General features: G+C 38.8%; 1 protein-coding gene across 1 annotated transcript in view; it reads right to left on the bottom strand.

Annotated features, from left to right (window-relative positions):
• SI (sucrase-isomaltase) overlaps positions 1-26,085 on the bottom strand; it is a 44,679-nt gene extending 18,594 nt beyond the window's left edge. Inside the window, exons 1-24 of the mRNA XM_026045251.1 lie at positions 25,962-26,085; positions 24,544-24,620; positions 21,133-21,253; positions 20,938-21,047; positions 20,436-20,587; positions 17,310-17,481; positions 15,703-15,802; positions 15,242-15,354; positions 14,504-14,629; positions 13,691-13,822; positions 13,398-13,517; positions 12,412-12,525; positions 10,811-10,895; positions 10,104-10,221; positions 9,005-9,176; positions 8,042-8,158; positions 7,452-7,606; positions 6,777-6,861; positions 5,695-5,751; positions 5,094-5,218; positions 4,751-4,839; positions 2,094-2,143; positions 1,696-1,866; positions 673-822 (exon numbers count right to left, since the gene is read on the bottom strand). Coding sequence (XP_025901036.1) covers positions 673-822; positions 1,696-1,866; positions 2,094-2,143; positions 4,751-4,839; positions 5,094-5,218; positions 5,695-5,751; positions 6,777-6,861; positions 7,452-7,606; positions 8,042-8,158; positions 9,005-9,176; positions 10,104-10,221; positions 10,811-10,895; positions 12,412-12,525; positions 13,398-13,517; positions 13,691-13,822; positions 14,504-14,629; positions 15,242-15,354; positions 15,703-15,802; positions 17,310-17,481; positions 20,436-20,587; positions 20,938-21,047; positions 21,133-21,253; positions 24,544-24,620; positions 25,962-26,085 — 2,835 coding nt within the window. The remainder of the gene's footprint in view (positions 1-672; positions 823-1,695; positions 1,867-2,093; positions 2,144-4,750; positions 4,840-5,093; positions 5,219-5,694; positions 5,752-6,776; positions 6,862-7,451; positions 7,607-8,041; positions 8,159-9,004; positions 9,177-10,103; positions 10,222-10,810; positions 10,896-12,411; positions 12,526-13,397; positions 13,518-13,690; positions 13,823-14,503; positions 14,630-15,241; positions 15,355-15,702; positions 15,803-17,309; positions 17,482-20,435; positions 20,588-20,937; positions 21,048-21,132; positions 21,254-24,543; positions 24,621-25,961) is intronic.
• Positions 26,086-26,660: the final 575 nt, after the last annotated feature.

Raw genomic sequence — 26,660 nt, forward strand, 5'->3', positions numbered from 1 at the left:
AGCTTTGAAATATAGATTTCTATAACCAAGAAGTAATGTAACGTGGAGGGTGAGGCCCTCTAAAGGTCATGCCTTTCATACCTCTTTTTGATATCTTTTATAGCTCTATGATATCCACAAATAAAAATATGTTATAAAGAACTTTATGTCAGATCTCTTGATCTGCATATAGCTCATAGACAGAGATGCAAAAAATTAAGATCATATATGGATGAAAATATCCCTGGAATTCAAGGATTTCTTCTCCAACTGAGGACTCAGCTTTATTAAAGATGTGTTTCAGTGAGTGTGAATATGAGGGGAAGTGGCAAAGCCCTGGAGAAGTCCAGAGAAGCAGAAGRGTTGCTTGAAGACAGCGAGCTCAAGTCTATTCTACTTTTTATAACTGTAATATTATCTACTACCGTCTTCCAAAAAATTACTCATTTCCTCTCYAACTTTAATGCACTTGGGAAGAACTTAAGCAGTTACAAACTGCCCTAATTTCAATGAAATAAATAAAATCTGCTAATATGGGCCAGCCAATGACTATCCTCCCCCTTTCTTTAAAGGAGTCTGGCAGACGGACAAGTCTGCCAGACTACCTGTATTTTTTTCTCACTGTAACTAATCCCAGAGAAAGCTCCGATTCTCCTGCTATCTCCTTGGCTCCGAGACATCACTTTGGCTTACGTTCCAGACACAGCCGAGCTGCTCACACTTCTCCCTGGTGGCATTAGGGCTGGGGTAGCAGTCGTATCGTTCATTGACGCTGGATTCTTGGTTCCACTGCAGTCTGTAGGATCTTCCCAGCTCGAGCTGGAGTCCTGTTATATGGGCAACCTKTAAATATTAGACAATACATTGTTATTCAGTCCCAACTTCCATCGGTCTTTCTTCAGCCAGTAGAAATGCAGGTTCTCGGGAGCAATAACATTTTCCTCATGTGGAAACTCACAAAAAATATTCTGGGACATTTCATGGATTCTAATTTTTAAGCTTTTTAGCAATTCATGCCCTGAAATCCTTGTAAGATCTAAAAAATGAAGAAGATAAAAAATGAAGCAAATACCATGATTCCCTTGCAAGGAATGAGGATAAGCACATTACTCCTTAGCTTTTTTAACCATAAATGTAAATGTAACTTTGGTGCTGATTCAGTAACTGAGATAACAGGTAACTTGGGTATTTCATTAATTAAAGGCAGGATATAGTACAAGCTCCCAGCACTGTCCTCAGAGCGGTTTATGAAAATTCTCTGCCTGCAGCAGTGCCTTTGCCTGCTTAGCACACACAGCCACAAGGCTGCTGCTGCTCTATATGCATCCTCAGAAACGYGTTACAAACCAAGAAATGAGGTTCAAAAACCCACGCTCAATTTTGTTTTCCAATCAATGCCTAAAGTATCATCGGAAATGTAAATATTTACCCAGCTTTGATATCAAATAAAATCTTAAAGCTGTTGCTTCCCTTGGAAGGCAAGTGCAGCTACATGGATAAGTGTGTAACCAAACCTCGTGTTGTGCTGAGCRTCTCAGAGCAAAACTGAGCTATGGTCTATACAACTGAAATCTGTACAGATGAGGGCAATGCAATCGTACACATCTAGATGCTCTGGGATCAACGATAGGGATGAATATTCTCCTTTGCAATATATAAAATAAAGATGATATAATTCCAAAAATGTTCTGCTTCAGGCTTTGTCTTTGAACGTACCTTGGCTGAAGCATCGTAGGTGATATTGGGAGGAGGACTTTGCTCAACGTTGTTCTGAGTTACGGTGACTTGTGTTGGCTCCAGGGGCAGCCCAAATATTTTAATTTCTTCAAACCTCAGGTTGTTTGGATCAGTGTAGCCGTTGTTTATGACATTCATTTGTAAGCTATTCTGAAAAACATAATGCAGTCTTCTGTTAATAATTAGGAGAAGAGCCAAATGAAAGATGTACACCACAGTTAAATGACAGCATTGTCAAATGACAATATTTTCAAACAGGTACTTCTTTCCCTTTGCCAAATACTTTGATTCTCAGTAAGTATTACAGAAGAGTAAGGGCAGAGAAGAGATAGATTAAGATTGGAAATAAAAATAATATCCTTTAAAAAAGTACTTACATTAGAAACAATAAACTCATAGTAGATGTAGAGATTGCTTTCGATTGTGCCTAAAATGCAAAGAAAAAAATGACGCTGGCAGTACAGAACCCAATGGCATTAAAAGCGAGACTGGCAGGACTGTGTCCCTATCAAGATCAATAAATTGCTAATTATTATCATTATTACATTCAGAAGCTGCAATCAAGATTGCCCTGAGTAATCTTGCAGGTGCTGCACAAACATCAAAAAGTATGAAATTCTAGTAATCTTTTGATGAGTGAAAAAAATTACTTTCTGTATTTATTTATTCCAAAGTTTTGCTCGCACATTCCTGCCTCTGGGATCAACCACAGCATCCATTGCTTTGCAATGACTTTGCTAGTCCCTAAGACCTCCCAAAAGTGAGTAACTGGATTTCCTATTTGGATGACCAACCAATATATTTCTTTTCTGCTATTAACCACATAGTTAAAAAACTATTCCTTGGTACTTTTGATAGGCTTTCCCAGTTCTTTCTCTTTTCTTTTTTCTTGCTGATTTCTTTTAATTAATCATCTCTTATACAGAGGACTCTTCGTTAAACTCCTCGTACACTTATTTTTTATTTAGGTCTCTTTCCCCAGTCTAATGTTCAAATATCTTCCAAATTTACTGAAATTCCCCTTTGCAAAATACATTAATTTTCATTTTATTRTTTTTCTATCTCATTATTTCTTAAATGTAAATGCACATGCAGTGAAGTTAATCTTTTAAAACCTATTAAGGAAGTTTCCTAGTGCAAAAAAAAATGAATAAAATATTAATAAACTACATCATGGAACTATAAAAGAGGAAATAAACTCACCACCTGGAAAAGGAAACATAAAAGTTGACTCATAAACAGCCTGTTATTTTTTTCCGTGTAAGAAAAGAAAAATATTGCCATTGCAAGCAAATTGTAAACTATTTCTTTGAGAAAACTACGAGCTGTAAGTTTTGAGCAGGAAATAAAATCCTAAGATGTTTTATTGTTTTGTTTCTCTACAGAAGTGAGTACAATAATGGCTTAGTTATTGTAGGCCTTGACAAAGGAGTACATATACCTGTCATATCAGCAACCACCCAAGGCCTTCAATATTTACTGCTGCAATAATCAGCCAAATCACAACTCTATTTCTTTAAAGCATTCCCAAGTCTCACAAAATTTAAAAAGTAGAACTTTGGAAGTTCTTGCCTGGGATATGATTGGTAGAGGTAGAATTAGAAAAGAGATTACTACAGGCAGAATGCATAATTTTTTCTAAGCTTTTCTTTTCCATTAAGTGTAATATTCTCATCACATTACCTCTCGAGCACAAATTGCCTCATATTTTGGCATTTTGTGTAATTGTCTTCCTAACAGATTGCCCGGTTCCCAGCACCAGGGCCTTGCTATGCAGCACCAGGGTGCAGTAGCCCTTCAAATTTGAGTTTTGAACTGCCATAAACATCCTAGCAAGAAATATCTCCCTGGGAGTCTGGCACCTTGTGCCAAGGGATGCTGAGGATTTGGCAGAGGTGTCAAAGTGGTGACACATCTAGATGTTCATCAGCTGGCAAGTGCCAGGGCAGTGGCAAGGTTTCATAGGCAATTAGCATTTTAATTTGTTCAAGATTCTCTATCTGAAAAACGCATCTGAAATCTCCATCTGAAAAATGTATTTTCAGCCGAAAGCTGTTGTGTTTCAGGACAGAGAGGTATAAATTACTAAGTTCAGGTATCACTTAACCAGGGACAGGGATCAGATTAGCTCACATGGAAAACACCTATCATCTTGTGATCCCCAATATTTATTTTGACCTTTTTCTTCTTTTTGCTGCTGCAGTTTTTTCCAATTTTCTAACCTACATTTTATCCCAGTATAGCCAAATAAACCTCAGTTTACATAATGATACATAGCAAACTATGGACATGATAGGGTATGAATTAGAGAAAACTGTGTCTACTTGAATTGTAATGGTACTAACAGGCATATGCCATAAACCAAAGTCCTCAGCTCTTAAAGTTATGGTTGGTTGCAAATAAAACAATAAAATCTGTCAAATGCAAGTTCTTAAATCATTTTTATACAAGCTTGAGTGTTTTATAAAAGTTCCTCGAAAAAATCATTTCAAAATAAATGTTTAAACTGCTTGTAGGATTTCTAAAAAATATGAAGCAAAGAACAAAGGCTCTCAAAGCTGCCTAAAGGATTTAAGTACCTCAAATCCTTTTAATTTAACAGGACCTGGATGCCTAACTAATTCCTCAGATACTTCAGAAAATCCCACACTTCAAGGTTCTCTATTTTTTAAAGTTTCCTTCATCTCAAGATTTAAAGGATGAATTACACTATTTTTGTTTGCAAGTTACTTCCATGGCTCTAGAACTAACTCTGCTCTTCTTAGCAGAAGAAGAACTCTGCTTCCAAAAGCATTAATTTTCCTCATAACTAAAAGGAATTTAACCTTAGATCACCAAATTAAGAACTGTTACATTTCTACACTTAAAAGTGAAGGAATTATGAYGACACATGTACAAGTTCTAACAACTTGTTACAAATTAAAATTTAACATTCCCAATGGCTTAATCTTCCTCCCTTAAGTCCCCTTGAAGATTAAAATCTGTGAGTATGAGCAATTTGTCTGTCATGCCAAGCCCCTTACGGATATCTCACCTGCGGATTCTCCATCATCCCAGAAGAAGTCCCCAATTGCATTGTTATTGTCATCCAGGGCAATGAGAAGTCCCAGAGGATTCTTGCGGCTGTGAGAAGAAAGACAATTTGTCCTTGGTGTGTAAAAATAACTAGACTGTCTTAATATATCTTTCACATTCACATCAAAAATCTGGAGCTCCAATGAGTTCTAATACCTGAAGAAGCAGATTAAGCCTTCGATTGTCTTTCATTTTCATGTAAATTTTTATAATACAGGGGGAATTTACGAATGTGTAGATGAGCCTGCAGTTAATCATGAAATATAATATGCAAGAAGTCATGGAAGTGATCTGGAGCTCACCTATCTACTGTTGTGGTGGCTGGCTGTTGGAATGGGAACACGTAGCCTCCCCGCAAGTGAAGTCCCATCYTGTCTGCTGGTAGGTACATGTCAACCCACTCTTTTCGCCAGGAAAGTTTTGTCCCCTTATGAAGAGGAAAGAAAAAGAAAACTGGATTGTGGCATTATTCACTACCATGGGTACACTCTTAATGCCAGAGATTCTTCTTAAATCTTCTGTTTAAGTCAGGTAAGGATCTGTTATCCTGCTCTCCATATAACTATTTATAATCTAGTTACATGAAGATAAACCAACCCCRGGTCAATATCAACAACACTGTGAATCAATGCCCATCAGGGCTTAATTTCAGTTCTGGCACTACAGAGAACAAGCAGGGGGGTCAGCAAAAGATTATTGCAAATTCTCATACATTATTATTAATATTATTAATTATTATTATTATTGCATTTTACTGCTACAAACATGATCTTTGCTCAAGTTTCTGTGCAACCTGCGTAGCTCCAGCCCTTGGGACTTTCCTTGCAACTGGGATCCCCACCCTCACCCYGATGTGGCTCTGTCTGTTCCCTTTACATCAGCAGGTCCTTGACGTTTTCTTACCGTCTCATACTCGTACCAAACTGCGTCAGGGATGTATGCCTGGATCACATCCACGCCCTGAAAGGCAGGCAAAGGAACAACTTCCACATGAGAAGGAAAGTCAATGAAATAATGGAAAATGTCAAAAATCATCGTTCGCRAAAGAATAATTACTGATACCTCTCATCCTGATTTACTTTACTGGCTTTCTGCCATGTGTGAAGCCCAACATCTCAACACTTCCTGTTCACTCACAGAGGATATTCTCAAACATCACAAAGTCATCTCCACTTTTACATTTCACTCAATTATTTAACAAACATTTTATGTTTCCACCTAGCATATGTGTTTTTGCGACAGAGAAAAACCATGATTTATTTGTTTTTGTTTTTCTGCTGCACTGGAGATAAAGTGAAATGAAGTGAGCGAAGCTGCTTCTGAATGAAATTCAGAGCTGATATGAAGTAGAGTGAATCAAAATATCCTGCAGGAAGAAGTAGATTCCCTAAAGGATGCAAAAATAGAAATGGAACGTACTTAATAGCACAAGGTGTGAGATTTTCCATTTAGATGGTGATAAACATATGTCGTGGTCTCCCTCACTGGAAGCAACAAATGAAGGAAGAAAAGAAAGAGACTCAAGGGGAACCCCGAGATAGCTGTAAGTCAATAAATTTGTTGCATCCATGAAAAATAAATATAATCTGAGGCTATATTGAGAGAAATACTTCCACTGGAGACAGTGCTATGTTAATGCTAATGAGCAGTATCTCCAGGACCAGGGAGAATTTACTCGGCTCATCAGGGAAGGCAAATTATCCTATTTTTGTCATTTAGCATAGAAAAGGAGATGAAGCACAAGAGATGGATAGAAAGTAGAGGAGCTGTAGCCTTTAAGATGAACAAGAAAACTATCGCAAGACTGAAGCTAAAATTCAGGTGCTTTCAATCAAAGCAATAAAGGGATGGTGGGAAGAGGGACCAATAAATGCAGTTTGCTGGAGCGTTGAGCYGCAGCCCCCCAAGAGAGGACAGAACTGCAATGGCCTTGCTCCCTGCAACTTTGCTATGAAAAAGAGAAATATCAGGACAGGAATAGCTACCGGATCGAGCACAGCAGTGATGAGCAGCCCGGGACCCCACAGGAACTGCCTGTCAACACTCCAAGTTGCTTCGTCGGAATAAAACCTAAAGAAATGGAAAAGAAATGACACCAGTAGTTTTTATTAACTATGCTGCCGTCATGAGCAATCCTCATATTTCTGACAGTCTGGAATGACTAGCAGAAAGCGTCACAGCAAAACTGCATGGGTCTATTTTTGTCTGAAGCAGCCTTCTGTTGAGACTGTAAGTTCATAGGCTTATGAGTGCAGTTAGCTGTATTATAAATATATGTCAGTGTGCCTGCACATGCATATGTTTGTGGGTGTGTGCCTTTAGCACAGATTTATCCCAGAGTTTCCAGGAAAAAAAAACACCTAAAACTCTTGTCATGGTGGGGAATAATTTCATTAACTGACAAAGATGCTTAATAGCAGGCCTCGAAGTAGCTGACATGAATGCATGCATACTTGCTGAAATTGTATATGATTTCTCTTCTGAATACTTCTGATTACTCTGAAAAATTGTATTTCGTAAACTTAGAATTTGTGTTTATATATGCCWATTTTCCCTGACGTAAATTATGTATGTCTTTGGATAGTTCCTACCAACATGTAAYCATTCTGAATTTCTTTTTTCACAATAAAATTATTCTGAAGCCAGATCAATAAACTTACTCATGTAAAACTGGCCGTACAACAGTGTCTCCTCGAGTGTGAGCTTTGTAGAAGAGCGTATACAGGTAAGGCAGCAGGGTATAGCGGATGTTCAAGTAATGCTTCGAAGTTTTCACCAARACTGAATCAGCCCCGAAGATGGCTGGATCCTGAGGCTGAAAATAAATAGTAGATTGTTATTGCCACCAAGCAGAGAAAGTTTGGAGGGTGCTAGATATGTCTAGCATGTAGAAAGTGGCTGCAGTCTCCAGAGAGCTGGACAGTGGTGGTGCACATCTACATGGCCATGGCCAATGGACATGGACTGTGTGGTCCATGTGGGTACAGGTTCTTCCCTGCCCACATGTAGGTCAAGGCTTCTCTCACGTCTCATCTTGGACGTTCCCAAGGACTGGTCTAGTGGGTCACCTCACTGTCGCTGTAGACACAACCAATGTAGGTACAAAAATATACTCTCAACTTTAACCCTCATGAAGCTACAATTTTGGAAAGAGAGCGTAAGTTTTTACCAATTTCCAGCTATTCAGTTATGTAATTATTATAGTAATATGTGACACAAGCCAAATTTTGTAAGAGCAGGAACAACTTACTATRTATAACTCAGCATTGTGATTCCTGGAAAACGGATAAAATGCTCCTACTTGCATCCACCTTCGGCAAAGTTCTTCCGTGGTGTCATCAAAGAAACCGCAAATGTCTGCTCCAATCTTAAAGTAAAAACAGAAAAAACATTGGAGGACAATATATAGATCCTCTAAGCTCTATACAAATCTTCAAGTATTGTTTTCYAGAGATAGACTATTTCATTCATCCAGGCGAACAGAACTATTCCATGCATTTCTGCCTTCTTTCAAATTTCTCATCTATAAGTAAATTTGCCTGTTATCTTTGTCTTTGATTGAACCTCTACCAGAATTACTGAAGTTTTGAATCTATTATATGAAGTAGAATTAGCCATGCAAATACCTATTTTTCATAGTGTCAAAGGTCTAYGGACATTTAAATTCCTCCACCTGCACTATACAATTGAGTTAATTCTAGTATGGCTTGCACAGGAAAGATAAGTAATTACTACCTAACACTGCTCATTACTCTTTTTCTTTAGAGTCTTTACTCTCCTGTATATGCTAATGTACCTACATCAGGAAAACTATTCTATGTCCTAAGAATGCCAATATGGAAAGAAACCCATTTCTTTCATTTATACACAAGTGCTCTTATTTTATCTGAAATGCAGAGGAACATATGGAAACGTTCCACCTTGACCACCAATGAATAAAAAATACTAGTGGTAACAGGCAGCCTGGAATATATAAAGAAGTATGATTGATGCACACGTGTATCCCATCGTGCAGACACCTCCACACTCAGAGAAATCAAAGAAAGAGTCCTAAACCAAAAAAAGTCAACAATTATTGGGGAGAAAACTGTTACAAACAGATTCTTAAAGAATATTAATTTATGGTTAAGAAGACAATATGATTATACAGATAGTGCTTAAGTCGGCAATCAGATTTTGCAGACATTAATGTTCTCTGTGTGTCATTTCTTACGTAGGGAATCCCAAAGAGGTTGAACTCCAGAATGGCAGGTGTGGTCCATCTCAGGTGGTCCCACAGCGCTGCGTTGTCCCCCAGCCAGTGCCCTGTGTACTTCCCTGATCCGATGAAGGTGGATCGTGAAAGAAGGAAGCCCCGCTTGCCTGGAAACACCGTTTGGATGGCTCTGAGAAGGAAGCAAGGCTGGAATTAGGCAAAGCGGAAGGGAAGCCTCAGACATGAGTGCTTTTATATAAGGGAAATTGATATTGACTAATGTATATTAATAGACAGCCCAAGGGACAGGGACTCCTTTACCTATTATGTTCATAATTTTAATTTTGTTTTACTTTTCTAAATATTTTTGATTAGGACTGTAGTTGTTATATTTTGCCATAGCTGCATTGGCTTACATGAATTAACAGAGATTTTTGCTCATTCAACCTAAGCTTTTATGCCAGTCTAAACTAGAAGAAGGCATAACACTAGGTCATAAAAAAATAAAAAATAAAAAATAATAAAAAATAAAAAATATAAAAAATTTAAAAATCAGCCTAAGGAAACAGTGAAAGGAGTTATTCCTTCTCCATCAACACACAAAACAGCATGCAGTGGGTGAGATGGTTAACTTAGCTGAAACTTGAGATGCAAAATGAGATGAAGGCATTTTAAATGCTATAATAGTGGTCCATAGCATTGTGCTAGCAGAGCTCAGATCCACTGCTTAGTTGTTCTTCAATTTGCAGTAAAATTGATTTACACAGGTTTTCAAGTAGTTTGACTAGTTCAAAATTATCAAAATATAGCTCGCAGCTCACCATACTTTTATGCATTTTTTTCTAATAATTTTCTAACGAATAACTTACTATCCTTTAAGACTTCAATGCAGTTGGAGTTTAAATAATAAAGCTTGGTATTTTTTTGAACTTTGCAATAACGTGCCAGATATATAATGAGGTTTTWTTTWTTTATTTATTTATTTTGGACRCCCAGCTTCAGTGAATTTTGGAATTGCAGACAGAGAGAATGGATTTCTCTTGCTGTCTTTGAAAATGCAGCTATACACTCTTTTGTACCCGTTTTTTGTAAGGATATTGGGGGAGGAATTGCTTACTGATGGGTTGAGAGGGTCATGGAGTAGCCAAAAAGGCTGTGGACATCGTACTGTTTCCCCCACTTCTGCACTGCATCCATACAGAGCGTCTTGGAAAACATCAGTCTATCAAGAATACCTTCAACAGAAAGAAACAGATATCAGTTTTTGAGTGCATGTTGATTCCAAACATTTAAAGCTGTACCTTTCAGTTAACCAAGAGTTAATTATTTTCTGATTTTCTAACTTAAATACAGAACTGGAGACACGACAGCCGCAACCTAGAACAGATGGGAACTAGGACTTCTCTATTTAATTCGAATCATATCTGTATGTCTGAGGTCAAAGGAAATGCCATTTTTGCTACATTTGATCTGACAACTTATTGGCAGTGGTTACTTAAAGCTATTACTTAATAAAAATCTGATTTCCATTTTAGCTCTGCATACATCTCTGAAAYCATTGATGGTGAAAGAAGATCAATATGTTATTAGACATAATTAAGGCAATGATAACATTCAATAATAATTTGAAAGGGTAAGAAAAAGCCATTTTTTCTCATGAGTTATACTACCCATGCCTTTAACCAGGGCCAAGGCATGCCTGCATTTTCTGTCAATAGGAGTAAGCAGACCCCATCCATAAGACCTATAAAAACGTCAGTTCATATCCTTCACAACCACATTTTTTTTCATGTTGTTTTTTGTGGTTTGAGACAAGGGACTTACTAGGAGTGAAGGGTGGGTAGTTTAAGTTGTTCTGCTCACAGCCTTTATTTGAGCCTTGTACAAAGTTGGAAACTTCATTCATATCCTGAAAAACACAAGAAACAGCATATAATAAAATTGCCTCTAGTAACTTTTCCTTACAGGACTTTATGTTTATTCCTTGTATGCCTGAAGGAATAATTACAAATACGTATATATTTAATATAAATATTTGGTGATAAACTAAGTGATAAACTTAAAAACGTATTTGAAAGCTCGCTGTACCAGGTTGCATTTGCTACTGCAAGTACAAAAGCCAGTGAGGACTTTTGGTCCTACTAGCAAATAGCTGCTAAATAAAATTTCGCTGTTCCTTCTTTTTTTCTCCAAGTTCTCTGGTTTCAACTTTTATTAAATAAAAAATGACATCTTAGCCTGGTGTTTTGCTGTAGGGTTAGGAGCAATAAGGGCAAAGTATGCAATATGGTTACACAGGATTCTGCCCCAAGGCAGAAAACTGTATCAGCATAAATCAGACTGAATTTGCTGAAATGCAGCTATATCCCAACTATTCGAAGCATATACTTGTGATTTGCTTTGTGAGATTAGAGCCATTCCCAGGGTTTAAAATTGCACACGTAAATCTGGAGCTCATTGTGATGAATGCAACCAGGTTCTTGGGGGATCAGTCACCAACATGTCGCGTAAAAGAATAAAAATACTCTAAAAATCTATTTTATACCAAATGAAAATGTATTCATCCAGATTTTGTGAGTCTAAGGACATCCATCCTTTCAGGCACAGAATAAGGAAAGAAAATAAGATATTGTATTAAATATGGTACAGACCTTCAATGCTAAGGTTCACCGGTACCTATCTCAGTACAAAGGCAGAACAATATAGAAACCCTTAATGCTATAGGATCTTTAATAAATGTGAATGTAGACAGGCCTTTCTGAAGCCACACATAGGTGCCTCCATATGATTTGAGCTTTTTCCCAGAGTGGCTGAGTATCTGTAAATTTTTTCTGAGTCAAAATGAGCTTTAGGTGCTCTGTATCTAGGAAAAAGGAATTAAATCCCTGCTCAGGTGCTTAAATGGGGATTAAGAAGTTTAAATACAGATTGCTTTCAGGCACACACCTTTAAAAGCTTTTCTACAGCATATTTTTGTGAAAGACTAATCTGAGTGAGGCAAATAGTCCATAATCTTACCTGATTTCCATGAACTGAGCCTAAAAATAACTGTGCCACGTTTCCTACTAAGCTTTTGGTGGGAGATCCTGTTTAACAGAGGTTAATCCAAATCCTAGTCTGGAGCAGCAATTGCTATTTACTAACCTGAAGTTCTATGAGCTACCTGGAGAAGAGCTCCATTGATTTTGTGCATAATAAGCCATACTCAGGACCTCTTCAAGATGCAGTCGTTCAGCATGCAGGCAGGTTTCAAATTCAGATTGAAAATTCATATGCAAATTTGGACCCCAAATTCAACAGCAAAAGACTTGCAAGTCCTAAACCAATTCCCAGGTTAGTAGCAGTGAACATCCCCTTTCAAATTCAATGCAACCTCTGGCCATACCTATTTTTTTTAAGAAAAACAGAAATTCTGTGTTACTTACAATCCAAATCCCATCAAAGGGCACTGTATTGTAAAATAATCTGCATTCCTCCGCCCACCAGCTGGTGCAGTCAGGATTGGTGAAGTCCGGGAATACGGTTACTCCTGGCCACACCTGTAAAGGAAAATCAAACTGCTAACTACTTTGTCCTGATTTTGGAACTACATGTTATTGCAGTTCTCTGGGCTTCTATTTTTTTTTTTTTTTTTTAAACCAAAATATAATTAAAATGAAGTCTATCCAAAACCAGCTGGGTTTATGCATGGACACAACCAATCCCATAACATTTTCAACAATATCACTTTAGAAACCTTCATTCTCTGCTGAGAAATGGGTGTGTGCATACACGGTAGGGTATATTGACACTAATAAGTCTGCTAGAGGTAAAAAAAATACTGTAGCTTGTCAGATGTGTTTGAGTTAAACCCTTACTAAGTGTTTGGAGGTCAGAAACTCTGATTCTGAGCCTTTGCACAGTTTCAACTCAAATTCTATTTCGGACAGTGTTAATATAACGATCTGGAAAAAACTTTTGAAGGATAAACTGTAATAACTTGCATTTAAAAAGAAGGCAGAAAGAATACCATTTCATCAACTTTGGAGTTTTCATTTGGTTATAAGTCTAAATTTTATAAACTACAATACTTAGCTTAACTCATAGGTTACTACAGAGAAATTTCCAAAAGCATAGGGTAGAATTTGGCTCTTCAGTGACTACTGAAAATAAATAGTAACTAACAAGCTGGCTAACAAGCCTTGAGCCTTCAAACTAACCTAGTTTTCCTTTTTATTGAATGCAAAAAAATTCTAAGAAAAAAAGTGGAAACACGTCATGTGTTATGTGAGCTCTTATCACTATTAGTTCTCAATTGAAAGAATATTACTAAAAGTATTCTGAAAATGAAGTTTGACATCAGTCAGTCCCCCCATATTAAATCACATCAGTAGCAAGAGCTAGAGTTTCATGGTCATAAAAATGTGGTTACCTCTCCAATCAGAGGTGTTACTCCATCTGATTCATTAATCCAAATATTTTTTTCCTCTCCTCTGACATAGCTTCCATACATACTCCCATCCACGAGATTAGTCGTGCTAATAGCAGGATCCTAAAAGCACAGAAAACAAGAAGCAAAAAGAAACCACACTATGCGTTACTAATAACTGTCTAGTACTACCATGGTAGGCAACAAATGTAATAATGGCATAAAAATATGTAGAGTATAATAATAAAAATATAATGACAGCATTTAAAATGGGAAAAAAATAGTAATGAGCTTACCAAGATGAGAACATATTTTTGACTACTGTTATGCATATAATTTGCAAAATCAGGAAGATCTCTGAATTTTACTTTGTCGTAAGTGAAATCTTTCTTCTCCTCCATGTAGTCAATGTCGGTGTACTGAACATCCTGAAGGAAAAGGTAATTTAGCCTCGATGTGGGAGGTGGTATTTAAAGGCTCTATGTGATGACTCCCATATTACAATTTTATTCTAAGTAAATTCACATCCTGAAAGGAATTTATTGCTGCTACTCTACTTCCTCCTGGCAGAGAAGGTGCCACCAACATCATGCCATATATGCTACACAACTCTTGTCGCCTCTAGAAGTTGAGTTGTTCAATATCTAGAGCTAGCCCCTTAAAATATTTCTTCTTCTTCTTCTTAAAGTCAGCTTAAAATTAATTTTGGATTGGTTTTGTTTTCCTCATTTGAAGACTTTAGGCTGATTTAACTTAAAATCTAATCATAAGGTTTCACTGAAAATTAAGAAGTAACTAACAGTTCCTTGTCCTCAGGTAACAGATTAGAAAAAAAGAAATGGGTGTACTTGAAAGGATTGTTGAAAAACCATTGTGATAAAAGGGGCAAAGCAAAGTTGCTGAGGTTGAGTGCCTCCCACGTTCTGGCAACAAGAAGTCTACTGTTAAAATTCATAAAATTTTTCAGCTGCAGATGCCTGCACGTCATGGATGTTCACTGTGCTGGACTCATGAAGACGTCCAGTGAGAAGCAAAGCTCCTGAGATGCCTCCACAGCCCCTGCCCAACCACACACCCTGCGGGCTCAGCCCTGGCCAGGCCTTGCTTACGTAGGGCAGGTTGATGGCGCGGTTCCTCTCCACGACGGCTTTGACCTCGTCCAGTGAGCCGTAGTTCCAGCGGCTGAGCTGGAAGCCCAGGCTCCAGTACGGAGGCAGCAGCGGCAGCCCCACCAGCTGCAGGGCAAGAGCAGATATTGGGAGATGCTGGAGCTGCCTGCATATGACTGCGCTCTCCTGAGGCGTTTGTTTTATGACTTTATCCTCCTTCACTTGACCCCATCCCTACATCCCCAAGTATAATACTTGCATGCTCTTTCAGATATCTCGAACTTCCAACTTCCAACTCCAAGGAGTGCTAATAGGAATATCTTGGCTGTTCTTCTCCCATCCATAAGCATCCTACAACCTGTCCCCACCCTGTGATATTGCCATGAGGACAAGAACTTGTCCTTGCAGCAAGGTCAGCTCCAGTGGGCAAGCGCAAGCCCAGCTGATCACCTTCATGCCCCAGCTTGACTACTGCAACCCATTCCTGGTGACACAAGTCACACTGGGGACATGGCAAGAGTTATGCAAATAGTATGTTTTACCACCCATTAACAAATAACACACAAAGCCATATAAAGAGGAGAATAAAATAAAATAAAATAAAATAAAATAAAATAAAATAAAATAAAATAAAATAAAATAAAATAAAATAAAATAAAATAAAATAAAATAAAATAAAAAAGCACTTTTACAAATATGATGGAAAATTCTCAGTGCATTTCCCTTAGGGCACCGTACCTGCAGGTATTCCTGCACCACTTGCTCTGGTGTGTCCCCCAACAAGACGTAGAAGTCAAGGATCCCTCCGATGGTTCGGTAAGTCACTGCTGGGGCGGGCTGCACTGCGAACTCTGCCAGACAAGAACAGCCACTAAATCTACCATGACTCAGGCTGAGAGTGACTGTAAGAAAATTTGCTTAGGGAAAAATACAGCTCACGAATGCCCAAGGAAATCAAACCACAACCTGCACTTGAGGGGAAGTGTAATCAGATCACTCTTACATGTCCATGTTTGCATTGATCTCACAAAGAGAAGAGAATCACAAGAAACCTAAAGGCAGTCTTTTCCCAATAAATTTTCAGAAGTCATTAATAAAGGACACCCACATCAGCTCAGCCACATCAGATCAGAATTTTAAAGATCATTTTCAAAGAAATCTAACTAGATTACTCAGAGTGACGGGGAAAGCTTTCTTACCCATGGCGTTGCTGTTCATTAAGAAGACACCAAAAGAGGCACCAGTGTTGTCTTCCAAGCACAGGAAGAAAGTCTGAACTCCGTATAAGTTATTCATGTCCTTAAAAAAAAAAAAAAAGAAAAAGTCTAATAAATATCTGTGTTCTGTGTATTTCAAAAGATCACAGACACAACTTGAAGCTTCTCAAAATGCACCAGTCAACAGAAATAAGTACACTGACAGTTTCTTACAGTTTGTTTTTCTGGCATTTTTCTCCTTTATATGAATGTTTGCCATTAAATGAAAAATTTCTGGAAATATACAGATAAGTAAAAGAGATATGATGGAATTTACAGTGGCTTTGCAAATATTGCAATGATATTTATGGGTAATAAGTATGCACATCAGGTGAACAATATACCCCAAAAGGTGGTGCAAGATTTTGCATCTAATATATATGATTAATCCTACAAGGCAATCAGTTTTACATTTAAACTATATAAATAAGAGCCTCTGGTTTCTCTTTTCATCTCATTTCTATTGCTTTTTCCTCTTGTTATTTGCAACAAAAACCTTATAAATGATAACAGCTGTTGTCATAGTTGCTTATTTTGCATGAAAAACAAAACTCAGAACAAATTAATGAGGAATTTAACCTTAGCTATTTGAAATTAGTCTAACTTAATTTTGTTCACTGTTAGTTTAACTTAATTAGTCTACATTCAATGGAGCCACTCAGAAAAGAACCATCTTCAGTCCTCTCCATGCTAATTATTAAAAGGAAAGGATTTATAAGCTGAAAATTCAGTAGAGATGGGAAATCAAGGCGATGATTTCTACAATAGTGCTTGTTTATAGCAAGACAAATGCGAGCTAATTTAGATTTCAGTTCTGAAAACAAAACTGAGCTTCAAGCATTTCACTGGTCCAAGTTGCACCCTGAGTTGCCATCTCTACATATAGGATGGAGTTGCCGTCTCTACAATTACCTACCAAATCCCCATGGGGAAATCAAATCCCCAGAGGGAATGAAAATGAAAAGTGCTCTTTTTCCATGTGGTTTATCACTGCTTGCTTGCTTGGGAGCAATTTGGATCAAAACCTATGCAAGTCTCTGTACACATGCAAGACTCCTTTTATAAGCACTGGAAAGTGGGTACCCAGGAATTCATTTTTGAAGAAGACMGTCATGAAGGCTCAAAACAAATACCTGCTGACAGACATATTTTATCTTGTAGGGAAACAGCTGTTAAGTGGAATTGTGCTGTTATTTGTGGGACTCCAGAGCTGTTATCTGCAAGCGCACGTACTGCGCGCTGTGCACAGCGATGCATTCAAACGTGTTGTTATTTATTTTATGTGTTGGTGGGAACCGAAGAAACTCATATATTAGTGTTTATCAASTGATTTTCAACACTTTACACGAGCATCGGGAAGAAAAAAATCAAAACATTTGTAAAAACGTATTCCTCAGAGAAACTTTCATCAGCAGCATCCAGCTTTTAGCAGGAACATGCGGCGCCTGACAAGTCTTTGGGGAGAAACTCAATGGATGTTATTAACGTGTCTGCTGCACAGCGTTTCTGGATTCCCAAACTGATGTGCACGGGATGACAGGAGCCCTTACCCCGGAGGTGCCGATGTCCCTGCTGAACATGGGCCAGGTTTTCCAGTTGACGTCGTGCCGGTACTGCTTGTGCACGTGCTCGCCCACACCGTAGATGTTGATGCTGGGCAGTTTGATGGAGAGCTGCAAGTACTGGTCGGCGTACTGCAGTGGCCCGATGGTGGTATCAAACCTGATCAAGAAATAAAAATCAAAAAAGAAAAAAACATTTTAGCAATAATTGCTCCTCTTTGTTAGAGCGGAGTAGGTTCTTGATGGAGCTGGGTTGGGTGCAAGTTGGGCAGAAACATCTTGGCTGAGCTTTTTTCAGGGTTGTCTCCCCATGACTCCAGGCACCAGAGCTGCAAAGATGGAAGATTTCCATGTATGGAAAGAAATAGAGAAATAATAGACTTTTCATCAGATTTTTCGTAATTACTGGCAACTTAATGGCCTCATACTGGTCTTCTCTCCCTGCTGCAGCAAACCAGGAGAGGAGGTAAGAGCCTCTTTGAGGATGGATTACAGCAATTATTTAATCCTTAGCATGCCCAATCCCAGGAGACGGCTATCATATTTTACATGGGAAACTTTGCATAAATCAACTGCTGAGGTTTTAACTTTAGGAACAGGAAATTGGTGGTGTTGAAAACAGATATAGAGCCTTTTTCAATATATGTTTGTCCAAACGGAACAAGAGGGAAATCAATATTACTCGTTTCCATGTCTTAGCGAAGCACATAGTAAAAGCCAATTTTATTAATAAAGCATCTTCTGTTAATTTAATTTTGTACCTTTCAGCAATCCCTTTCATCACTGACAAGTTCCTAATCTTCTGGATTAGGAGAACTTTATATACTTAAGAAAAAAGCTAATTTCCTTCTTTGTTTTTTCAGACAGAACTAGAGACCTGGTGGAGACGTTAGCATGGGACAAGCTGCTCTCCTTATTGGCTTCGCCAGCTGCAGAGGAACTTTACTTAAAAAAAAAAAAAAAAAAGAAAGAAGTTTGAAATATTTATTCTGTTTTTCCTTATAAAATGACAAATTACAGAAAAAAAGTTCCTATCAATCCAAACACTTAATGACATTAATTTTGAACTTATCGATGTTAGTTTTCCTCTGTTTTTCCCTAAGAATTTTAGCATTCCCCATTGAGAAATGCATTAAAATTGACTCCTACCCAGAAGTAGTTTTATTTTCCCCTCAATCATCATTTTTTAAAATGAAACAGTCATAAATAGAATGCAATTATGAGTTAAACCAGATTTAAAGCTCAAAGCAATTGGAACGAAGCTGATCCTCAGATTTGAAGGTTATCTTCAGCTTTATTAAGCTGAAGGCTTATGGGGATCTAGAGGAACACAGTCTCTCACCAAAAGCAGAGAAAATGACTGTCTAGGAGTGGGCAAGCAAGTGCTACCTGGAATGTTTCAATGTCATGCACAGTTCCAAAGCAATATGCTACTCATTTTGTGCATTTTTAATTGAAACCATTTTTACAATTTGAGTTTTGTATAATATTTGTGACTAATTTAACAACCTAGAAGACGTTAGCTCTGCAAAAGAGAGTCATATAAATTCTCCTAAATTTATACAAACACACCTGCGTTAATTTTAATGAGATTTTATCACTCTGAATGGATTAGTTTACTGTATCTGTATTTGCATTACTGCATTATATATATCTATATTGCTCACTATAAATACATTATTATTACTAGAATAAGTCTTTAAAGCAAATACCAAGTGTGTTAGCAATTGCAAAAAAATGCAAAAACAAGCCACAAAAGCAGAGGATTTAGGGCTTTCTAAAATTATAATCCATCCATTTTACTTCTTTTTCTTTGTTTTTCTTTACATAATTAAAGAAAAAAAGAAGTTTTGGGGGTCAAATCATCTAATGTACTTTTGCTCAGTTTTAATGTTTCCAAGAACTGTCTTGCCCATCTGCTCACAGAAGAGCTAAGGCTAGATATTTTTGGTGGGGAAGAAGAAAAGAATTTATACTTTCTATGAAACTGTGAATTTTTGCTGTTTACTTTCAAATGTTGATGGTCACATGTGTATCAGAGTGTTAAAATCTGGGGGAAGATTCTAGGGTAACATATGATGATGGAATTAGGTTCTACAGCTATTTGGATAATTATGACTTCTGCAATTAATTACAATAACATATTGATTCTCATTTTTCTTGTGCAAGGAATCTCCCTTTTCTTTGGAAGTGTTTGTTGTTGGGGAAGGGGGCTCATCCTGTGTAAATAAATTTATCAAGGGTTTACATATGAGGGCCTACTTTTATCCTCTTACCTTGTTTTTAGATACTCACAAAGCTACTGCCAAACATATCTGTGTTTTTTTTTTTATCTTTTAAGGCATAAAACGCATCTGTTTTTATCAAATTAAATAAAGATCTAAGGACATTATAAGCAGTCTATCAGAGCCCTGGTCAAGCTGGTCCTATTGAACCAGATTGCTTATTCTCTCCTCCATACACCTATTTAATCAGTCATAGACTGCTGAATACCAAGTTCTTCTATAGACTGAACTCTATAATTGCAAATCAATCATTACAGAGTGTTTTAGGTAAACGATACTAATAACAGTGCAAAAGTAATTGCTAGTTAATTGAATGTGACGAGTTCACGTCAATCCCACTCCTCCTAGCAGTGTGATGGGCAATCTTGCCTTGATTGATTGAAGGAACATATTACTTCCAGCTCTTCCCCCTTCAGGCAGGTCAGAAAGCTGGACAGTGAGTTGCAAAGTAGACATGTCCTGCTTAGTTATCGGTAGGAAATGAAGTGGATGAAATCAGTCAATATTTAAGGATTTCCTGAACTGATCGAAGAAAGCATCCGTGGAGATTTTCCCTGGCAKTAAGAGGATAGAGGACAAAGGTCTAGTATGGCCAGAGCCAGACTACATTTGGCCTAAAACCAATTAGCCAGAGCTCTCTATGCCGCAASAGATATTTTGGGGGCCCTCAACACAGTTTTTCCAAAATGTTCACTATTCAGAAGAAAAGAGGCAGATTACATGTCCACATATATGCTCTCTTGGCCATATATCAGTCATGCTCAACAGGAAAACTTAGAGAAAACAAATCATGCCAGTGTTATTCATCAAAAGCACCAAAGTTACTTACAGGACTTTCCCATTGCTCACTCTGGTCACCATGATGCCAAAGGGATTGTGCTTAATGTCAACTTTGTACTTTAAGTTGGAGGCCGCAGATCCTTCAAAAGGTCTCACGTGCTCATGGGGGACTTCAAATCTCTGTGCATTAGGATCAGTGATCTGCACATATTAGAAATTAGAAATTAATATCTAGTTCTTATGTCTTTCAGCATGAACAGCCAAAAAAAAAAAAAAAAAAAAAAAAWGGTGAAAACATCATTAAGACAGCCAAGGGTCAAAGTCAATAAATGGTGGAATTAAGACTTTGTAAAACTATGCAGCCCCTTTGTTTATCCCTCTATTAGGATATTTTCTTTATCACTTGATCTGAGAGGATTTTTCCCATTGAGTTCTGCATTAACCAGAATTTGCACAGTTGATTTCCCAAACCTTTTATATATATATATATATATATATATATATATATATACATACACAACACAACACAAAACAACAACAACAAAAATAACCTTGAAGTGGAAGCGATTCTGTGTCTGATTCTCTCCGGTGAGGAGCACAGTGTTAATATCATTTCCAAAGAGGGACGGTGATGACAACCTTGTCAATGTAGCCTGAAACCCTTGGGGAGAAAACCACCAGTTGCAGCGTCAGCGCGTTGGATGGGACACCGGGTGCCGTGGGCTGGGAGCTGGGCTTGCCCTTACCTGCCGGGGTTGTCCGTATGGATCCGTCCACTCGGTACCCATGGTTGGAAGAGAAGTAGCACCAGGGCACGCTGGTGTCACTCTGCGGGCTCCAACAACAGCCACGCAGGGTGCAGAGGCTCTGGGGTGAGAAAGGGACAAAGGAGAGCATCGTACACAAATCATTCCTTCCATTATGATAATCCAAATGCACAAGAGCAGCATTTTACCCCAGGAATCTGTGTCATCTTTGCAGTCACATCAACCCCTTCTGTGAAAAGTCTATCAATCAGATGAATGTGTCAGCAAAGAATAAACAGAAAGTTGTTTTCTGGTTTTAGAGTAGAAGCTTCCTTATTGGCRCTGGGAAAAAGTAAGGATTTGGGGCATTTGTTCTTTCTCAAAATCACAAGATCTGCAGGGAAAATGAAACTCTTTACAAAGTCATTGAATCATGTGAGCTGTGGCAGATATGGTACAATCTGACCCAGAGTCACCCAGCACAGAGCAGATGGAAGTTATGGTTATTACACTTTAATAATAGTTTAAAACATAGTTTAAATAGTTCAGTAGTTACAAAATAATAATTTGCATTATTAAGCAAAGCAATAATTTCCTTCAATGTTCTCCATTGATTATCTATAATACACATTTAGGTATAGGTATAATACACATTTTAACCTGATGTTGCCATATCATAAAGGCTAAAAACACTTCCAAATAGCATAGTTTCAACCAAATATAAATCAATGTTTTCATTTTTTTTTTCTACTTCCTTCAAGTAATGACATCTATTGCTTAAAAAACATATATCAGGGCAATGGGACCAACCTTTACCCCATGGCTGGTAAACTAGAGTGCCCTTGCTTTGTGGTTAGATATTAACCGGTTCACACATTCTTTGTGTGAGCTTTACCTCTACGGGTAAGATTTAGGGTAATATATCACTTGTAAATGTCCCCACATGGTCACTTGTTACAGAAATAACTTGTGACCAGGGTCAAGGGGCAGCAGCAACGTAAGAGGCTTCACTGGGAGCAAAGGGCTGTCTCCATCCATGGGTGATCACAGGTGCCAAGTCCACCTGCAGATCTCCAGGACCTTGGCCTTCACCTGCCAGCTCACAGCAGCTCTTGAAGTTTTTGCAAAAAAAAATGTTTTTGCCAAAGCTTTTGCCTTGGTCCATCTGTGATGGAAATGGAATATTTTTGGTTTATTTTTAGATATATTGCAGGGTATTACAGCTGGGGCTTTGGCCCTGGCGACAATCACTTCCAGCCTGGGGGACACAGGGTGGAGATGCTGCAGAATGGTTGTACAGAAGATACCAGTGACTCRTTTTCCCCTCAAACATTCACAGATCAGTACACTGTGAAACACCCATGCCCACTCCCCACCTTTCCAGTTTCCACTAGAAGAGATATAGTTGGGCTACAATCTGTATCTTAAGCGATAAGCTCTTCCAGAGAGCTTAAGAAACACCCGTTCCTGGGGCACTCTCCTGAAGTCCTCTTGTTGCATTAATGACTAGGTCTTGCACAACTCAGCTCTTCCCTCCCTTTCCCTCAAATGCTGGGGATTATCCTAACTGCAACGTTATCACCTCTTCCTAGATCAGCAACTAGCTAAATATCCCATGCAAAGTAGAACAGTTTGACCAACAGTTAATATCCCAAAGCCTGAGATTTGAAGTATCCTGCTTCATAGGCAGGCTTTTCCATTTTCCAGCTATTTCAAACGAATACTCCCTGAACATTTTTCAGCAGAAATCATGTTTTTCCAGATATCCCCATTTCCAGGAGGTTTCTAAGCCACCACAGCGCAKTTAAGCTCAAGGCAGAGGAACATGCACACACGTAGGGTGGGAGACCCCTCACCACTGAGGAGGGACTAGAGTTCATCCCAAGAGTGCTGGAGAGGCCACTATAAAAGCTATCATGTAACATAAATAAAGACGAAAGCTGGCCACAGCCTCGGAGCTATAATAGCAGAGTGATAGATACCCATAAAGTCAGAGAGAGAAGGCTGAAACGTGATTAGAGATAGGGTTTATGGCAGCACGCGTGGTGGGACAGCTCCTGGACTTTGTTCGCGGCACCCAGGGCTAGGGCTGCAGCTCGTCCTTGCGCTTAACTGCAATATTCCCTTTATGTGAACCAGAGACACCTGCTCCAGCAGAGCGTTGCTGGAAAAAAAAAGGGARGAAAACAAAAAAACCCTTTGAAGGAATTTTTATTGGCATGTTCCTCCTGTCTAAGCGAAGTTTCCTACAGTTTGCCCCTGTAGGGAAGAGTTAATAAATGCCCCCTTTCTTTCAGAGTTTCTATCTTCCGCAAACCTGCAAATGGCTAATAAATATTTATTTTCCTCCTGCACTTCCACCCTGTGCAATTCTACTTATGAAAGCTCATTTTCTGGCTTATTTTAGGATGTTTTGAATGAAGGGAAAAGAAATAGTCTAGACAAGCACTAACCGACCTACTAGAAGGGCTTAGGTAAATCATAATTTTCCCAACTGCTGTTTATCCTGCAAGTTTGCACTGCAAACCACTGCAGAMGAGTTATCTTCTTTCCTAAGCAGGTATCTGTTGTTTTCATAGCCCTGCCTCAGGCAGTATTAAAAATAAGCCTAAAGAGGGACAAGCAAAAGKTTTGCAGGAGAAAACGTGTATAGGAGTGAGTGGAGAAATGAGTGGGATCCTGGGCTACAGCAGAGCCACTGATGTGCAATCCACACTGGAATGGAAAGAGCCTGGAAACACATCGAGGAACAAAAGCAGGCCAAAATATTAAACTTCTGAATAACTCTCGGTGCTAGGCACATGTAGGCCATCAATCTGGAGTGCAAAGGGAAAGGCACGAACCATATTTCCASCCACAGAGCAGCTTTTGCTCCAGATGAGTGATGCATGGCCACACTAAAGCAATGTCTCCCTCCAGATCCTGGAGATGAGAAGGATGCACCTTACCATGCTGCACAAGATGTTCCGGCTTGTAAACGTGCATCCTGACTTGCTAAGTCTAGGATATTCCTCACTATAAATGTTAATATTTGGCAGTTCCACAAAGCCCCATTTTAGTAAAGCTATCAAAAATAGAGAATGAATTTTTCAAAACGTTTAATTTGGTTCCCACTTATCTCAAGGGAGGATTGATGGGATGGACTTTGGTGGTGGCCTTCAACCTCTGAAGGCAAATGATTACAGCAGACATTAAAAAAAAAGGCAAATCTCTTCTTAATGGGCTGAAATTAGTAATAATGGGCTATGTTTCTCTGCAAATATTCAAGCATTCAGAGATTAAATAAATAAATAAATAAATAAATAAATAAATAAAGCAGATGTGGTAAAGACGAGTTATGTTTTCATAAATAAATACAAGGCTTTATGGGATAATGCCTATTTTATAATTCTGTCTATAATGTTTCCAGACCTTTGTTGCTACTCGATCCGGGATGCAGTCAATCCTCTCTGCCGATGCTACGACTGGACATTGTGGAGTAAATTCCTCTGGGGAAGTAAATTCATGGGTTATCATCAGTATCCCCAAATTATAGGAATATCTTCATTAGTTTTTAAGTCATTAGCTATTTTTGCAGCCTGTCTCTCACAACCTTGAAGCCATGCAGCCACTAATACTAATTTAAAAAAGCCCAAAATATTGCTGTGGAATTTCTCTTACCTTTAAAGACTGCACATGACTAATCCCGATAAAGATAGGAAAGCTTCACTTTTTTAAGCATACAGGTGATGCTTTTCATTTTATTTTTGAACATTGCAATAAGCTAGTTCTAAGTAAGTCCTCTAACTCAATTTACTTTCTGCTAATTATGTACATCAAATGRAAACTGGAAAGTCTTTTTCTTTATTATATGGTATTGAACTATTGTTTTTACGTGTGTCCCTCCTCCTGCAACACAGTTCACCCACCGGTATTTGCATCGGAGCATTGGATAAAAGCATCCAAAGGCCAGCAAGATTTTCCGTTTTATTTCAGGTTTGCAGGACTAAATTTAAGGTGACCTCCTAGCAGCTTCGGCTCACACGAGGATGCCTGAGGGCTGTTGCTTCCAATGATGGGAGAACTATGATGCCTGAAAATCCTGTCTTGGGCTGAGATGCACACAAATACAAGCATCTTTGCATTTTAAACGCTATAGGCACATCTATTTTTTGCTCAGCCACCAAGATTGAAACAGGCAGCAAGCACACAGATGTTAGTTCACACGAGCAATTCTGTGCCCAAGTGTTTGCTTTGTATTAACATTTTTTTTTCCAGTTTTACCACTATTTTCACCTGCGAGCTGTTTGCTTCAACCTCCACATGCAGATGTTTGCTCGTAGGAAGCAGGATGTAAAGCAGGGTGCTCTGCATTAGCATTGCTGAAAGACGAGTGGTTTTTCATCCAATGCATTAGCAGGAAAYGGTTGCAGCTTTTATGGACACAGGGCTATTTTCCCATGCAATATGACCAGTTCTGGATAGTTATCCTCTAGGAAGAAATACTGCCATCCTACTAGCCCTATGCTTAGAAAACAGACCGAAATGAAGTGCAGTGTTGGGAGGAAGGGAAAGAAGTATTTTATGACCCTGAATTATGGCTCCCTCTGTTTATTCCTCCTATTGATACCAGATAGCACTGCTCACATTAGTGACCGCACTCACCCTTTGCTAATGGCAAAAGTAGAGTACGTGACACTGGTAGCCACAGCAAAACCCTGGGTTTTACTGGGAAACTTTTACGGTCCTCCACGCCTGGACATCCAGCCCCTTGCAAAGTCCCATGCCACCAGCTCCTGGGTGGATTTGTGGCTATTTTAGAGAACTGAGGGCCATTTCATGGTACTTACGGGGACTTTTGACTCCTGACTGGCCGGTGGCTAGCAGGGCGATGAGGACGCAGGCCACGATGACCACCAGGCAGAACAGGGCGATGAGGGTCACCTCCAAGCCGCTGAACTTCCTCTTCCCCATCTAGGAACAGGCAGCTTTAAAGCATATCCTCCAATACCGGAGAGCGAAAAATCAAACAGCTCCTTTGGGACCATAATTCCCACATTTGGGATGATCCTTAGCTTGTTATGCTACGTTATTTCGCCTCTGCCCAACTACTGAGGAATTTATTTTGCTCTCTGCTAACTTTGTGTAGATATGCATGCACACACACACAMAAAAAAAAGAGAATTCATCCAAGTTCAGTTACGATGATTCTTACATTTTACTGAAACAAATCCCCTATTTTGTGGTTTTGCAAGCTTTCCTTCCTCCTCCAAGTCAACTAAAACCTAACTCCTGTTTTATAAAGCAGGACGTTGATTTAAATAAAAAAAAAATACAGATAGTCAGATCACAGGTAAAATTATTTGGGACAAATTAGTGCCTTAACCAGCAGTGCAAAACTCATGGTTTTTCCCTCTTTGGTGCTTTCATTACTGCACTCCCGCTCTGATTGTCTTTTCTCCGTTGGCACAGACCTCAGAAACGTTCCCCCTGGCCACGCTCAGCATCACGGCGAGTGCTTTGGCACCGCTGGGGTGTCCGGCACCCAT

This window comes from Nothoprocta perdicaria, unplaced genomic scaffold (assembly GCF_003342845.1).
Source record: "Nothoprocta perdicaria isolate Ctin4 unplaced genomic scaffold, notPer1 scaffold_4, whole genome shotgun sequence".
NCBI lineage: Eukaryota > Metazoa > Chordata > Aves > Tinamiformes > Tinamidae > Nothoprocta > Nothoprocta perdicaria.